Source organism: Taudactylus pleione, unplaced genomic scaffold (assembly GCF_031769625.1).
Source record: "Taudactylus pleione unplaced genomic scaffold, aTauple2 ptg000820l, whole genome shotgun sequence".
In the NCBI taxonomy this organism is placed as follows: Eukaryota; Metazoa; Chordata; class Amphibia; order Anura; family Myobatrachidae; genus Taudactylus; species Taudactylus pleione.
Window position 1 is genome coordinate 2,435,152 of NW_028285222.1, and position 18,763 is coordinate 2,453,914.

Consider the following 18,763-nt stretch of genomic DNA (forward strand, 5'->3'; position numbering starts at 1 on the left):
CCTCCATATTCACCCGATTTAGCACCTTGCGACTTTTACCTTTTCACAAAAGTTAAATCAGTGCTTAAAGGAACACATTTTGGGCTCTATTTACTACAATTAACATTTGTAATGCAGATTGTAGTGTGATATTATCGACTGAATTTGCATTGCGAATTCAGACAATATCACAGGGACTTACTACAAATCCCTTGCAGGGACAAAGCTTGCGATAAACTCTGTCCCTGCGAATCCCCTCCCCACACTAGTCACGGTATTTTCGGAAAAAATACTGTGACTAGTGCCCCGCACATGCACCGACCGGCCAATGCTGCTACCCCCCCGGCGCTAAGCCTCGCCCCCCGCAATCACAGACCCACCCCCACGTGACCCCCCCTCCCTTAATAGCACTTACCTACAGTCATCGATGCTCCAGTGATGTCTTTCATGCCTCCGGTCAGCTAATATCCCATACTACACTGGGACCCTGTCAGGTGACGACCGGGCCGCAGTGCAGCATGGGTGACCAGCTGACCGGAGGGGAGACATCACCCGGAGCCCCAGGGCCGGATTAAGGTATGTGGGGGCCCCTGGGCAACAAACTTGAGGGGGCCCCTATCAATAAAATTATCAAAATATATATATACACATGTCGCTATATATATATATTTATAATAGCTCATTTATATATATATACATATATACATATATATATATATATATATATACACATATATATATATATACAGTCAGGTCCATAAATATTGGGACATTGACAGAATTTTCATATTTTGGCCTCTATTCACCACCACAATGGTTTTGAAATGAAACAAACAAGATGTGCTTTAACTGCAGACTTTCATATTTAATTTGAGGGTAATTACATCCAAATCGGGTGAACGGTGTAGGAATTACAACAGTTTCAATATGTGCCTCCCACTTTTTAAGGGTCCATAAGTAATGGGACTATCAACTCAAAAGCTATTTCATGGACAGGTGTGGGCTATTCCCTCGTTATTTCATTATCAATTAAGAAGGTAAAAGGTCTGGAGTTGATTCTAGGTGTGACATTTGCATTTGGAATCAGTTGATGTCGACTCTCAATATGAGATCCAAAGAGCTGTCACTATCAGTGAAGCAAGCCATCATTAGGCTGAAAAATCAAAACAAACCCATCAGAGAGATAGCAAAAACATTAGGTGTGGCCAAATCAACTGTTTGGAACATTCTTAAAAAGAAAGAACGCACCAGAGAGCTCAGCAACACCAAAAAACCCGGAAGACCACGGAATACAACTGTGGTGGATGACAGAAGAATTATTTCCCTGGTGAAGAAAAACCCCTTCACAACAGTTGACCAAATCAAGAACACTCTCCAGGAGGTAGATGTATATGTGTCAAAGTCAACAATCAAGAGAAGACTTCACAAGAGTGAATATAGAGGGTTCACCACAAGATGCAAACCATTGGTGAGTCACAAAAACAGGCAGACCAGATTAGAGATTGCCAAACAAAATCTAAAAAAGCCATTACAGTTCTGGAACAACAGCCTGTGGACAGATGAGACAAAGATCAACTTGTACCAGAGTGATGGGAAGAGAAGAGTACGGAGAAGGAAAGGAACTGCTCATGATCCAAAACATACCACCTCATCAGTGAAGCATGGTGGTGGTAGTGTCATGGCGTGGGCATGTATGGCTGCCAATGGAACTGGTTCCATTGTATTTATTGATGATGTGACTGCTGACAAAAGCAGCAGAATGAATTCTGAAGTGTTTCGGGCAATATTATATGCTCATATTCAGTCAAATGCTTCAGAACTCATTGGACGGCGCTTCACAGTGCAGATGGACAATGACCCGAAGCATACTGCAAAAGCAACCAAAGAGTTTTTTAAGGCTAAAAAGTGGAATGTTTTGCAATGGCCAAGTCAATCCCCTGACCTGAATCCGATTGAGCATGCATTTCACTTGATTAAGACAAAACTGAAGGGAAAATGCCCCAAGAACAAGCAGGAACTGAAGACATTTGCAGTAGAGGCCTGGCAGAGCATCACCAGGGATGAAACCCAGCGTCTGGAGATGTCTATGCGTTCCAGACTTCAGGCTGTAATTGCCTGCAAAGGATTTGCAACAAAGTATTAAAAAGTGAAAGCTAGATTTAGGATTGTTTAGTTTGTCCCATTACTTTTGGCCCCTTAAAAAGTGGGAGGCACATATAGAAACCATTGTAATTCCTACACCGTTCACCTGATTTGGATGTAATTACCCTCAAATTAAATCTGAAAGTCTGCAGTTAAATCACATCTTGTTTGTTTCATTTCAAAGCCATTGTGGTGGTGAATAGTGGCCAAAATATGAAAATTCTGTCAATGTCCCAATATTTATGGACCTGACTGTATATATATATACATATTAAACAATTGAACTTGGGGTGCTTGTTGACAGAGTGGGACGGGGAACATGAGTACTACCTGCCTCTCTGGGTCACAGGGCAGGCAGCCAGGGGATCCAACACACTGAGAATGCAAAGCACTATAATATAAACTATACAGCAGGCTGGCAGCGGCTGACTTCACAGCCTTCGAGGAGCGACAGTGAGTGCGCCTTGGGCGTCTCACTCACGTCGCAGAGCGGCAGCAGCAGCATCACAGTCACCGTCTCGCGGGATGACATCATCTCGCGAGACCCCGACTGTGCTGAAGTTCCTCGGTGGCCGTTGTAACAAACAGCTGAGCCGCCGAATATAGCCGCCCGCCAAGCCGCCCAAGTTAACTAGCGGTAGCCGCTATAGCCTCCGCTAGCCTGCGCACACGATCAGCAGCAATTTCACTATAAATGCACTTGGGGAAGTTTGTCAATGTGTGGGGGCCCTCTTTGTGTGGGGGCCCCGGGACGACCGCCCCCTTCCCCCCGCCTATAATCTGGCCCAGCGGAGCCCTGATCACCGGTCCTTGGAGTCAGGTAAGTAAATTTTTATTTTTTTATTTTTTGCAGTGTATCGGTTTGCGGTCTGTTTAGACCACACAGCTGATCACTGGGGCCGGCTCCCGGCTCTGCTCTGCCTTTTAGAGCAGAGTAGGAGCCCGGTAACCGGGGGAGACCCTGGATAACGCCACCTCCAGGTGGCGTTATTATCACAGGGCTTTCCCCGGTATTTTTTCACAATTTATTTTCAGTAACTCTGGTCGGATCACATTTCCCATTACAATTATGGGAAATGCGATCTGCTTACTAAAAATAAGTGATACTTAGGGGTTGGAGTAGAATTTTACGAATTCTGGGCCTGATTCAGAGCTGAATGCTCTGACCAGAGCGCTCGCTCTGAATCAGGGCCCTCCTCCATGAAAATGGAGCGGCCTCCTGAACGCTCGTATAGCTGTGGGTGACCACCCACAGCTATAGCGAGCGTCCATGATGATGGTTGCGATGGTCTTGACCATCGCGACCATCGGACCTGCGACGGAGACCCTGCGGTAGGGTCTTCCTTTCACAAGCCCTGGAGTGATTTTGGCTCTATCAGAGCCAAAATCACTCCCACTGACATCACTAGTGATGTCAGTGGGGCCGGTTTCAGACGGTAGGCGTTCCCATGGGACACCGACAGCACGCCCCCTTTGGTGCGAGACCCGGAGCGATGGAAAGCCCGTCGCTCCCCGGGTCTCGCGCATGCGCACGACGGAGCTCTCCCTCCGTCGTGCGCATGCGCAGTGGGGAACATCGACCCGCTTGCGAGCGTACTGACCCCCTCTATTCCAATTGCCCTGTAATAACTATAGGTGATACTAAAATAATGTGAAAAGGGTTTGAAAACACCCTTTTTCACTTTATTTTAGTAAAAATAATGTTAATAAATAGAGCCCTTTGAATCAGTTGATGCTCTAAAGAAGCAAACGGGAGATATGTTGAAACAACGAGCAGAAACTGATTTGCTCCATGCCTTCGACCAGTGGAAAACAAGACTACAGCGATGTATTAGTGCAAATGGGGAGTATATTGAAGGGAAAAAACATTACATTTCTAATACCAATAAATAAAGATTAGTTATTTAATCAGTCTCGTTATTTAATAGACATACTTCGAATATAGGTTTATGGGGATGCAGTCAGAAAGCCGACGGTCGAAATGCCGACCACTGGCTTCCCGACTGTCAAATCCCGATCTGGTGAATCATTGCTGCTCGGATCTTTTTCTGCGCTGGATCTTGCACAGTGCTTGGATAATGTCCATACTACTCAATATTCATAGCGCACGCTATATAGGGAGATGCTATTTTAGTGTAGTAGGTCATTGAGATCTAGAAACAAAACGTTAAGATAGAGGTCTGCGCTACATTGCGCTGATGTTCTCACGAACACGAGGCACAATTGACCAATAAAATTTTTATTTTATTTTAAAAGTGTCTTTAGGCTTCAATAACAAATGCTTTAACAAAAGGAATATGAAGTTTAAATTGGATCAACAACAGAGGACAGTAACACGATAACTTTTAGCATAGAAGAATAGTAGATAAAAATGGGGATTTTCTTACATATGTTTTTTTAGGAATGAAAATTCCGAAAACATTTTTTTTTACAGTTGTTGCATTTTTTTCTTGCTGTTCATTTTAATGCAAAAATTGGAGAAAATTCTGGGGGTCATTCAGACCCGCTCGCGAGCGAAGGACGCTCGCAAGCGGGTCGATGTTGGGCGAATGCGCATGTGCACGACGGAGGGAGCTCCGTCGTGCGCATGCGCGAGACCCGGCGAGCGACGAGGAATACGTCGCTCGGGGTCTCGCACCAAAGGGGGCGTGCTGTCGCCCTTTGGTGGGCGTGCCAGGGGCGTGGCTGCCAGACGGAGGCGTTCCCATGGGAATGCCTAACGTCTGAGCCCAGCCCCACTGACATCAGTAATTATGTCAGTGGGAGTGATTTTGGCTCTATCCTGGGCTTGCGGCAGCGAGACCCTACCGCAGGGTCTCGTCGCAAGCCCAGGAGACCATTGCGACCATCATCATGGCCGCTCGCTATAGCTGTGGGTGGTCACCCACAGCTATACGAGCGGCCAGGAGGCCGGACAATTTTTAGGGAGGAGGGCCCTGATTCAGAGCGAGCGCTCTGGTCAGAGCGTCCGGCTCTGATTCAGGCCCTCTGTGCAAATAGCGCATAATTACGACTTTTATTTTGGGTTCTTTTGCTGCAACTGAATAGCATTAGTGTCCTCACACTTCTAATTCATTAATGGAAATGTAAAAAGGATTTCAAAGGTCACTGTTGTAATAAGCAAATTAATAAGAAATAATGACAAGAAATTCCACTTTGAACAGCACTGATAAAGCCATTTGCTTTGCAGTATATTATAGTGCCTGATTAACAAGAGGATGGCTGAGGCAGTCATGCAGGGGCCCCCAACACACAGAAAGGAGGGCACATATATCTGCATAACCAGTATATGGGCACTTTGGCATAATGTGAACTAGGGGCACTACAGTGTGTCTAACACATTTGCACAATATACATTTTAACAGCATCATAACAGGACGGCAGTGCGCCTTGTGCCCACCCCCAACCAGTAAAGGCATGACGTCACACCTAGGGGGTGGAGCCGCGGTTCTGGGAAGAGCACCGCCTGGAGCCTACAGGGTGCCTGCCCGGAGCACCTGCGGCTCTGCAGTAGCGCTATTAAGTGCAGGGTGCTGTTTCTAGCACTCTGCAAACCACATGCAGGGCAGCGACAGTGTCAGCCCCAAGGCCCTGCGGGACGGCACCGCTCTTACACCCCGAGTTGAAGACCTGCTTTTTAATAACATAGACAGCGGGATGCAATTGGGAAACCGGCTGACGTGATCCCGACAGCCGGCTTCCAGACTGCTTCATGCCGGCGTGAGTTAAATGACAGGCGTCTATATCTAGATGCCTGTCATTTTCCCGACGCCGGGAGACAGGCGCCCGGCATCCCAATCGTAGGGATGCTGGGCGCCACGAGCGGACAGCCGCGCGGGGGGGAGGGTTAGGTTTAGGACACCCCCCCCCCGAGGGTTAGGGTTAGGCTAGGGGGAGGGAGGGTTTGGGTTAGGCACCCCCGTGGGGGATGCTGCGTTAAGCAACCCCCCGGGGGACTTAGGTTTAGGAGGCGTGGAAGGGGGGGTTAGGCACTTAGAGGGGGGATTAGGGTTAGGTACTTGGGGGGGAGGTTAGGGTTAGGCACCCCTAAGGAGGGTTAGAGTTAGGGGGGTTAGGTTAGTTGTTACTTACCCTGAGGACGATCGGGATTTCCAGCGCTGTCGGGCTGCCGCTGACGGGATCTGTTCAGCTGTCGGGCTGCCGCTGACGGGAATCGAACTGCCGGCCATGCAGGCGGCGGTATTTCATACCGATTCCTAGCCAGCATATCATGTTGACAATTTTATTGGTAGGGGCCCCCACAAGTTGGTTGCCCTGGGGTCCCCACAAACCTGAATCCAGCCCGGTAAATTATTACACAGTAAGTTATTTCATTACACAGAAAATCCTACTAGAAATAAAATATTGCACTTTCCTGGCCGCCCCCCAATTCCTGGCGCACCGTCACACTGAGATTAACCCTCTCATCTCACCACAGCCGGGCAATAACAATGCTTTGCCTGTGTTGGGTGGATTATGTGTCCTGGGCAATTGGGCTGATAATTAAGGAACATCGCCCTTATTAAACATAATTGCCACTTTTGAAATTACTGCCCTATCAATAATTCTGTGTCCTGTCAGATCACTCGTGAGATAATATCTGTTCTCTGCAACAAATTGCTGACAGCGGCTCAGAGATCTCAACGGTACAAACCGAGCGATTCACACTGCAATGAGATCTTACAGCGGAGAACACATCAAAGAGGAAACGGGAGCCGGTGACAAGACATTTACAGCAGAAACATTATTTCACGAGAGGGTAATATAAGAAGGGAACAATGATGAATATGCTGCGGGGATGGTTAGACGCTGCATTCTTCTATAATACACCAGTGTCAGAGAGAGATCACAGAGACGGGCAGTCTAACCAGTCATATGATGCCTCTGATACATCTCTGCTCCTGCAATAAAAACCAAGACAACCGGACACAAGGGAGACAGTGAGGAAAGTGCGCTGTGGCTTCTAGTCATTATTTATTGCTTATGTTTTATTAATAATCAAAGTAAAAGGATCAATAACCGCAATATGTTTACTATATCGTTTCTGAATAACACTGACATTTGTAAATATAACTACAGTTCCTATATATTAATGAGGCTACATTGCCTATGCATAATGTGGCTACATTCCCCATGCATAATGAGGCTACATTCCCTATGCATAATGAGGCTACATTCCCTATGCATAATGAGGCTACATTCCCTATGCATAATGAGGCTACATTCCCCATGCATAATGAGGCTACATTCCCTATGCATAATGAGGCTACATTCCCTATGCATAATGTGGCTACATTCCCCATGCATAATGAGGCTGCATTCCCCATGCATAATGAATTATAAACAAAAGTTACGGTCTGCACTCCTACAGAAGGGTATCTGTTAAACCACTAGCTGCTCTCCCCTAAGGGGTTGTCCTTATTCCCCAAATTTATGATTCAAAATATATAATAAGGGAAGCACTCCGTGGTAGACAGAAATGAAAATTCTATGACATGGTATACTGAAATATGTCAGCAAACCAAAAGGGTATATATGGGAGCTTGGTAATAGTCAAATACAGTACAGTTATTGACTCTATTTGACTATTACCAAGCTCCCATATATACCCTATTGGTTATTTCAGTATACCTATGCATAATGATGCTGCAGTCCCTATGCATAATGAGGCTACATTCCCTATGCATAATGAGGCTACATTCCCTATGCATAATGAGGCTACATTCCCTATGCATAATGATGCTGCAGTCCCTATGCATAATGAGGCTACATTCCCTATGCATAATGAGGCTACATTCCCTATGCATAATGAGGCTACAGTCCCTATGCATAATGAGGCTGCAGTCCCTATGCATAATGAGGCTGCAGTCCCTATGCATAATGAGGCTGCAGTCCCTATGCTTAATGAGGCTGCAGTCCCTATGCATAATGAGGCTGCAGTCCCTATGCATAATGAGGCTACAGTCCCTATGCATAATGAGGCTGCAGTCCCTATGCATAATGAGGCTGCAGTCCCTATGCATAATGAGGCTGCAGTCCCTATGCATAATGAGGCTACAGTCCCTATGCATGATGAGGCTACATTGCCTATGCATAATGAGGCTACATTGCCTATGCATAATGAGGCTACAGTCCCTATGCATAATGAGGCTACAGTCCCTATGCATAATGAGGCTACAGTCCCTATGCTTAATGAGGCTACAGTCCCTATGCATAATGAGACTACAGTCCCTATGCATAACGAGGCTATATTCCCTATGCATAATGATGCTACAGTCCCTATGCATAATGAGGCTACAGTCCCTATGCATAATGAGGCTACATTGCTTATGCATAATGATGCTACAGTCCCTATGCATAATGAGGCTACATTGCCTATGCATAATGAGGCTACAGTCCCTATGCATAATGAGGCTACATTCCCTATGCATAATGAGGCTACATTGCCTATACATAATGAGGCTACATTGCCTATGTATAATGAGGCTACAGTCCCTATGTATAATGAGGCTACAGTCCCAATGCATAATGATGCTGCAGTCCCTATGCATAATGAGGCTACATTCTCTATGCATAATGAGGCTACATTCCCTATGCATAATGAGGCTACATTCCCTATGCATAATGATGCTGCAGTCCCTATGCATAATGAGGCTACATTCCCTATGCATAATGATGCTACAGTCCCTATGCATAATGAGGCTACATTCCCTATGCATAATGAGGCTACATTGCCTATGCATAATGTGGCTACATTCCCCATGCATAATGAGGCTACATTCCTCATGCATAATGAGGCTACATTCCCCATGCATAATGAATTATAAACAAAAGTTACGGTCTGCGCTCCTACAGAAGGGTATCTGTTAAACCACTAGCTGCTCTCCCCTAAGGGGTTGTCCTTATTCCCCAAATTTATGATTCAAAATATATAATAAGGGAAGCACTCCGTGGTAGACAGAAATGAAAATTCTATGACATGGTATACTGAAATATGTCAGCAAACCAAAAGGGTATATATGGGAGCTTGGTAATAGTCAAATACAGTACAGTTATTGACTCTATTTGACTATTACCAAGCTCCCATATATACCCTATTGGTTATTTCAGTATACCTATGCATAATGATGCTGCAGTCCCTATGCATAATGAGGCTACATTCCCTATGCATAATGAGGCTACATTCCCTATGCATAATGAGGCTACATTCCCTATGCATAATGATGCTGCAGTCCCTATGCATAATGAGGCTACATTCCCTATGCATAATGAGGCTACATTCCCTATGCATAATGAGGCTACATTCCCTATGCATAATGAGGCTACATTCCCTATGCATAATGAGGCTACATTCCCTATGCATAATGAGGCTACAGTCCCTATGCATAATGAGGCTGCAGTCCCTATGCATAATGAGGCTGCAGTCCCTATGCATAATGAGGCTGCAGTCCCTATGCTTAATGAGGCTGCAGTCCCTATGCATAATGAGGCTGCAGTCCCTATGCATAATGAGGCTACAGTCCCTATGCATAATGAGGCTGCAGTCCCTATGCATAATGAGGCTACATTGCCTATACATAATGAGGCTACATTGCCTATGTATAATGAGGCTACAGTCCCTATGTATAATGAGGCTACAGTCCCAATGCATAATGAGGCTGCAGTCCCTATGCATAATGAGGCTGCATTCTCTATGCATAATGAGGCTACATTCCCTATGCATAATGAGGCTACATTCCCTATGCATAATGATGCTGCAGTCCCTATGCATAATGAGGCTACATTCCCTATGCATAATGATGCTACAGTCCCTATGCATAATGAGGCTACATTCCCTATGCATAATGAGGCTACATTCCCTATGCATAATGAGGCTACAGTTCCTATGCATAATGATGCTGCAGTCCCTATGCATAATGAGGCTGCAGTCCCTATGCATAATGAGGCTACAGTCCCTATGCATGATGAGGCTACATTGCCTATGCATAATGAGGCTACATTGCCTATGCATAATGAGGCTACAGTCCCTATGCATAATGAGGCTACAGTCCCTATGCATAATGAGGCTACAGTCCCTATGCTTAATGAGGCTACAGTCCCTATGCATAATGAGACTACAGTCCCTATGCATAACGAGGCTATATTCCCTATGCATAATGATGCTACAGTCCCTATGCATAATGAGGCTACAGTCCCTATGCATAATGAGGCTACATTGCTTATGCATAATGATGCTACAGTCCCTATGCATAATGAGGCTACATTGCCTATGCATAATGAGGCTACAGTCCCTATGCATAATGAGGCTACATTCCCTATGCATAATGATGCTACAGTCCCTATGCATAATGAGGCTACAGTCCCTATGCATAATGAGGCTACATTGCCTATGCATAATGAGGCTACATTGCCTATGCAAAATGAGGCTGCAGTCCCTATGCGCAATGAGGCTACATTCCCTATGCATAATGAGGCTACAGTCCCTATGCACAATGAGACTACATTCCCTATGCATAATGAGGCTACATTGCCTATGCATAATGAGGCTACATTCCCTATGCATAATGATGCTGCAGTCCCTATGCATAATGAGGCTACAGTCCCTATGCATAATGATGCTGCAGTCCCTATGCATAATGAGGCTGCAGTCCCTATGCATAATGATGCTGCAGTCCCTATGCATAATGAGGCTGCAGTCCCTATGCATAATGAGGCTGCAGTCCCTATGCATAATGAGGCTGCAGTCCCTATGCATAAAGAGGCTACATTGCCTATACATAATGAGGCTACATTGCCTATGTATAATGAGGCTACAGTCCCTATGCATAATGAGGCTACAGTCCCTATGCATAATGACGCTAGTCCCTATGCATAATGAGGCTACATTGCCTATGCATAATGAGGCTACTACATTGCCTATGCATAATGAGGCTACATTGCTTAAGCATAATGAGGCTACAGTCCCTGTGCATAATGAGTCAATATTCCCTATGCATAATGAGGCTACATGCCCTTTGCATAATGAGACTACAGGCTATATTCCTCATGTATAATGAGGCTACCGTCCTTTTTCATAATGAGGTTACAGTCCCTATGCATAATGAGGCTACAGTCCTTTTGCATAATGAGGCTACAGACCCTATGCATAATGAGGCTACATTCCATAGACATAACCAGACTACATTCCCTATATATAATGAAGCTGCATTTTCTATATATAATGAGGCTACGGTCCCATATAATAAGGCTATATTCCCTATCTAATGAAGCTAAAATCCCTATATATAATGAGGTTACAGTCCTTATATATAATGAGGCTACAGCAGTGGCGTAACTAGGGCAGGGCGAGCGGGGTTCGTGCCCTGGGCGCCGTTGGACCGGCGGCGCGGGGGGGGGGGGGGGGGGGAGGGGGGGCGCCGCCGGCCACGGTACCGGCCCGCCCGCCCTAGATAGCCAGTGTAGCGCCGACCGCAAGGAGTGCGGTCAGCGCTACACATTTGCACAGGACTGGCGCTAGGCTTCCAGCGCCGGTCCTGTGCTGCACGCCTGAGCCCGTTCCCTCCCCCTGAGCGCTTGCCCAATAGCGCCAGGAGGCGGGCTCAGGCTGTGCATAACACACGCATCGCCGCCAGCGCTGGCGGCGATGCGTGTGTTAAACAGCAGCCAATGAGAGTCAGATAGACTCTCATTGACTGCTGCAGCACCCACTGCAAGAGCCAGTCTTCCGTCCGGCTCCTGCAGTGGGTAATGGGACTGACGTCATGACGTCATGACGTCAGTCCCATAATGCTGAGCGCGCCAGCCCGGGCGGACTGGAGGGTGGGAGCGGCATCGTCATCGCGGACAGGAGCAGCGTGGCATCAGGTAAGTATATTTTTATATATATTTATTTATTTTTAAACCTTATCTATCTGCACAACGGGGGAGGGGTTGGCTACTACTGGGGGGGACATCTACTGGGGGTGCCATTGGGAGGACCTCTACTGGGGGGGGGGGCTACTCTACTGGGGACTACTACTTGGGGGGGGACTACCACTGGGGGCATTCTAAAAGGGGCACTGCACTCGGGGGACCACTAATGAGGGCAATAATAGGAAGGGCCACTACAGGGACCACTGGATAGGGGGGGGGGTCACTACTGGGAGCCTGCATCAGGGGGACCACTACTGGGGGCACTGCATGGGAGGGGGGGACACTACTGCTGGGGGCACTATATAAGGGGCTTACTGCTAGGGGCACTGCGGGGACCACTACAGGGGGCACTAGATAGGGGGGATCACTACAGGGTGCCTGCATAAGGGGACCACTACTGGGAAAACTGCATGGGGGGGAGTACAGTTGGGGGCACTATATAAAAGGGCACTGCATAAGGGGATACCGCTACTGGGCGCACTGCATTGTGGGGACTGCTACTGGGGGCACTGCATAAGGGGGAACACTACGTGGGGCACTGCATTTGGGGGGGCCACTACTGGGGGTACTGAGTAAGGGGAACTAATTGGGGGCTGTATAAGAGGGACCACTACTGGGGATACTGTATAAGGGGCACTACTATGGGCCTGCATGAGAGGGACCACAACTGCACACTGGGGGTACTACTGGGGTTAAGGTGCATATGGATAGGAATGTTCAGTTTGAAAATAAAGGGGTGTGTCATGTTGACACGCCCCATTTTTAAGTGACCGCGCCTTCGGCGCGCACATCGGGGGGGGGGGGGGGCTCCTTTTCAAATTTGCCCTGGGCTCCAAATACCCTAGTTACGCCACTGGGCTACAGTCCCTATATATCATGAGACTACTGCTATATTCCCAATATATGATATAAGACTACATTCCCTATAAACACTACCAATCATAAGTTGGTGAACACACCCATTTTCCCAGTTTTTATTGAGATGTAAGATGTAAGCAATACCAGTAATACCCTGCAATGGTCAGATACCAGTATAACAGGTTAAGTTTGTCCAAGGGGATTCCCATGACCCAAGGGGGTAGGGGGGTGCTATATACAAACACATAGTATGTATGAATAATCTGACCTGTATGGCAAAGCTCTGCTCGTCCGGCTCATTTTGTCGTAAGAGATCATAGGTGAATTTTCCAGGGAAAAAGTAATACAGTCCATCAAATGTTTCAAAATGAGATTGTCCCCACGTCCGGCAAATGTTCTCTCTTTCTGCCCCTGTGTTGTACACTGCAAGGTGATACAGCACAACACACACGTAACTATACACATACAGTATATATTCTACAATATGCTCATATGTAACGCAGGCAATACACTGACACATGACCACAACGCATACTGGGTGGGCATGTAGGTGACTGGTGATCCGGTGACCGTGCATTATATATACCTATCTGACATCGAGATCCGGACGCGTTATATCGGCTGCAGTCACAGAACTTCTTTTGTATACATTCTCCACCATTGAAACAAGGAAGAACTTCTGAGAGGAACAGAGGACACATTATGTAGGAGAGCTGGTATACTGAGAACAGAGAATTACAGTACATGGAAAATAAATACAAGGGATAAGCAAAAGAAACAGCTTTATGCCAGTATAGTGCCCGTATGTAATGCCCAGTACCTGTGCCTGTATGTGATGTCCAGTACCTTTGCCAGTATGCAATGCCCAGTACTTGTGCTTGTATGTGATGCCCAGTACCTGTGCCTGTATGTAATGCCCAGTTCTTGGACTTGTATGTGATGCCCAGTACATGTGCCTGTATGTAATGCCCAGTTCTTGAGCTTGTATGTGATGCCCAGTACCTGTGCAAGTGCCTGTGTGATGCTCAGTATCTGTGCCTGTATATGATACCCAGTACCTGTGCCCGTATGTAATGCCCAATACCTGTGCCAGTGCCTGTGATACCCAGTACCTATGCGAGTGACTGTATGTAATGCCCAGTACCTGTGCCTGTATGTGATGCTCAGTACCTGTGCCAGTGCCTGTATGTGATACCCAGTACCTGTGCCTGTATGTAATGCCCAATACCTGTGCCAGTGCCTGTATGTGATACCCAGTACCTATGCGAGTGCCTGTATGTGATGCCCAGTACCTGTGCCTGTATGTGATGCCCAGTACCTGTGTCTGTATGTTAAGCCCAGCACCTGTGTCAGTGCCTATATGAATATGATGCCCAGTACCTGTGCCAGTATGTAATATCCATTACCTGTGCCAGTATGTGATATCCAGCACCTGTGTCTGTATGTGATGCCCAGTACCTGTGTCTGTATGTTAAGCCCAGCACCTGTGTCAGTGCCTATATGAATATGATGCCCAGTACCTGTGCAGTATGTAATATCCATTACCTGTGCCAGTATGTGATATCCAGCACCTGTGTCTGTATGTGATGCCCAGTACCTGTGTCTGTATGTTAAGCCCAGCACCTGTGTCAGTGCCTATATGAATATGATGCCCAGTACCTGTGCCAGTATGTAATGTCCATTACCTGTGCCAGTATGTGATATCCAGCACCTGTGTCTGTATGTGATGCCCAGTACCTGTGTCTGTATGTTAAGCCCAGCACCTGTGTCAGTGCCTATATGAATATGATGCCCAGTACCTGTGCCAGTATGTAATGTCCATTACCTGTGCCAGTATGTGATATCCAGCACCTGTGTCTGTATGTGATGCCCAGTACCTGCGCCAGTCCCTGCATATGATGTCAAATACCTGTGCCTGTATGTGATGCCAAGTATCTGTGCCAGTCTCTGCATATGATGTCCAATACCTGTGCCTGTATGAATGCCAAGTACCTGTGTCATATATTTTTCTGCTATTTATAGAGTATGTCTATGATCAGCAACTGGGAGGAACACATCATACAGAGTGTATAAGATAGTGTCTTCAGCCATAGTATTAGCTCCATAATATTACACACATTAATGTCTGCCCCACGTCTAATCCATAAAGGCTGAGCGTTGGGCAGTTTATGTCTTGTCATTAGCTCATTGTTTTAGATCACATACTTCCTACATGCTGCAGATGCTGTAGCTGTTATTATTGCCTTTAGAAAATGATTAACACACAGATTACTGTGCCAAGATCTCAGGAAAAACCTCCGCTTTCATCAGGACACCTGGACAGGCAGGTGCAGGTGCGGCAGTGACCTTATAGGGGGCTATCCGGGGGAAGTTTCCTAAATCATGCTACAAACAAGACTTCATTCCAAACAATTTCCAGGTCAGTGATTTGAAAACCTTTGAAAATTAAAATCCTCCATCAGACTGCTTGTATAATAAACTTACCGGTATAATATAACTGTCATTAATAATGAAATACAGGACGTGTTCACTAGCAAAAATAATCTCATCTTTCAGACTGACATTTTCACAGGTCTCCACCCAGTTATTATATGCTATTTATTAAAGTGCAAACTAACCCTAACCCGGCCATCTGCTGCCCAGGATGAAGTTACCGGTGTCACCATGGTCTGAACAACATCCAATAATAAAGAATAAGGAATTCAGCCGTAGGCGGGAGCCGGACAGGGCTCATTCTGTGGGAAGGGGACAGCGGCTAGAGACATAGGGGTAGATGGACTAAGCCTTGGAGAGAGATAAAGTTTAGAGAGATAACGTTTCAACCAATCAGCTCCTAACTGTCACTTTACAAGCTGTGTTTGAAAAATGACAGCTAGGAGCTGATTGGTTGGTACTTTATCTCTGTCTACTTTATCTCTCTCCAAGGATTAGTACATCTCGCCCATAGTGAAATATCTGTATAACTACAGGGAATATGGACTTCATTCAGAGGCGGTCGTTAGATGCAAGCGGTCGCTCTGAATGAGGGTGGCCGCTTGCATCTTGTAGTGCCTCTTGGTTGATCGCTGTGGTTACCACCCACAGCTCTAGCGACTGACCAGGGTGATGGTCGCGATGGTCAAGACCATCACGACCATCGGGGCATGAGACGAGACCCTAAGGTTGGGTTTCGGCACTCGCAAGCCCCAGGGAGCTTCCTGCTTTGATCGCGCAGGAAGCTCCCCACTGACATCACTGCTGATGTCAGTGGGGCCGCCCCCAAACGGCAAGCGTTCCTTCGGGAACACCTCGTTTGGCCGGCCACGCCCCCTGCCCGCCTCTGAGACGGGGTGAGCGGTCACTCACCATTGACAGCTCGCCCCCTTTGGTGCGAGACCCCTAGCGACGGAGTGCCTGTCGCTAGCCGGGTCTCGTGCATGCGCACATCGGAGCCGGCTCCGATGTGCGCATGCCCAGTGGGGGAACATTGACCCAGTTGCGAGCGCTCAGCGCTTGCGACCGGGTCTGAATGACCCCCTATGTCCCAGCAGACTCTCTTTAGAACCTACTGTACAAATCACTAAGCAGCCATTGTTGTCTTTTTTTCCAGCTTGAATGGCGGAGCGTATAACACCATCATATTACATTATGTACAGCGCTGAAAGTGCCACCAGACCTGCATGTGGGCAAATTTCCCTCTTATTCTTTGGGCGGTTTCTGTGATTATACGATAATATAATAATTAGTATAATAATTAGTGTATACGTTCCCTATTCACAGTTGCATGTAAAGAGTCTGCAATTGTGGCCACTTTATGTGTTTGGAAATAAAGCAAATGCCGGTCTCCGCCTGTATTCAGGTAACCGCATAGATACAACCGCATGGCCCCCGTCCATCCACTCGCTATAGCAGTATCAGCAGCACATACTATTCATGGTGATGGAGATGCATCTACAGTCTCATAAGGTCACCCCGGCCTGAACAGGCCGCAATTCCGTCAGCGCGCCCATGTAATACTTACCCTACGTGCTAACGCCCTATTCACGTCCAGTGACGCCCACTCAGTTGCAAGAGGAGATTTTATTACCTGATCCAGGTGTAGCCTGCTAAAGCTAGTGAGCGCCATGCACAGTCGGAATTGGGCACCAAATCTGAATCGGGCCCTTTGTGTTATAAGAAGCAGCTGATGCCCAGAGCATGCCTCTGCTTTGTAATGTGGGTATCCGGGTATCTTACCACACTTTACTTTGGGTGCCTTCCGTTCCACAGGGGAGAGTAGAGCTGCAGGTAATCTTTGTGTTGTTCGGGATTCCTATATAAAGAGGAAGGTGAAAATGTGAACACGCCTGAGGACCCGGAGCCCCTCCCACCAACCACAGATTGCAGTCCACGTTATATACCCATACAATTCTCATTAATTACTGCAAATTACCACGTTATATACCCATACACTTAACACTTCTTCTCATTCATTACTGCAAATTACCACCATGTGTGTGTCACACTCAGTACTGTCCCCTCAGCTCCATATGTCACAGTCATTAGAGTCCTGTTAGCTCCCCATGTGCAGCATTCATTAGTGCCCCCTCAGCAGCCAGGGTGTCACGGTTAATGGTTTCCCTCCCATGCCTGGGAGACTTCAGGTTTCTGGATAAAATCATGCACATCTGTATTCTATCAGTTCACTTTCTAGATTTTTTTGTTTCTTAGGGTTAGAGTTATACACTTATTGGAGGGTTTAGGTTAGGCACTTACCCCGATGGTTAGAGATACACACTTATCAGAGGGTTTAGGTTAGGCACTTACCCCGATGGTTAGAGATACACACTTATCGGAGGGTTTAGGTTAGGCACTTACCCCGATGGTTAGAGATACACACTTATCGGAGGGTTTGGGTTAGGCACTTACCCCGATGGTTAGAGATACACACTTATCGGAGGGTTTGGGTTAGGCACTTACCCCGATGGTTAGAGATACACACTTATCGGAGGGTTTAGGTTAGGCACTTACCCCAATGGTTAGAGTTACACATTTATCGGAGGGTTTGGGTTAGACACTTACCCCGATGGTTAGAGTTACACACTTACTGATGGGTTAGGATTAGGCACTAGGTGGGATGGTTAGGCTTGGAGTGAAGATTAGGGTTAAAAAAAAAAAAAAAAAGAAAAGAAATGTGTTGTCCATTTTTATGTTGACATTTTGACATCCTGTTGCCCTTTTGTACCGGTCTATCTTCATCTATGTCGACCTTTTGTGTGTCGACATTTTTTTACCTGTCAACCTTCTGTCCCTGCCTACCATTTGGTGTCTATATACAAATCTGGTTGTTCAGATGCGCTGGATGACATTGCAATAAGCAACATGATGACCCTGTGCCGCAGGGCAGGAGCAGGTCTACCTGCATCTCAATCTCAATTGTGCCCTCGCACTGTAGAATGCATGCGCTGTGCGACTGTGATGCATGTACAGTTGAAATTGTCCATCTGCGCGAATATCACCATTGCGTGCAACGCAGAAACAGGCCCTTAATCAGTTACATCAGATCACTTAAATCTAGCGTTTAGTAATGATATGGGGGGGGGGGGAACCTTCTTCACTTCATCTATAAACTTTCACTCACATCGAACAAGAAATCGTCACGTTTTGTTCCTGTTAGACTGATTGAAGGGTTACGGGCTGCCGCCTATTGGATTTCCTCTCTCCTCACTGTGAAATGGGAGATCAGAGAGTTCGTCTGTGATCCCAGCACATTTGCCGGCATCTTTCCCATGTAATCTTTGGATTGCAGACAAATTAGAGCTGGAATCCGTCCAAATGCTGGAAACTTGTGCTGAGAGTCACAGATCAGATGGAACAACTCTAAAGTCACACACAACCTGTTCCCCCATCAGAT

The 18,763-nt window shown here is 46.7% G+C and overlaps 1 protein-coding gene across 1 annotated transcript in view; it reads right to left on the reverse strand.

Moving 5' to 3' along the window:
* Positions 1-17,412, reverse strand: part of OTOG (otogelin) — a 288,440-nt gene extending 271,028 nt beyond the window's left edge. The window contains exons 1-4 of the mRNA XM_088458241.1: positions 17,383-17,412; positions 17,107-17,182; positions 13,478-13,570; positions 13,160-13,314 (exon numbers count right to left, since the gene is read on the reverse strand). Of these exons, the coding sequence (XP_088314367.1) occupies positions 13,160-13,314; positions 13,478-13,570; positions 17,107-17,182; positions 17,383-17,412 (354 nt within the window). The remainder of the gene's footprint in view (positions 1-13,159; positions 13,315-13,477; positions 13,571-17,106; positions 17,183-17,382) is intronic.
* Positions 17,413-18,763: the final 1,351 nt, after the last annotated feature.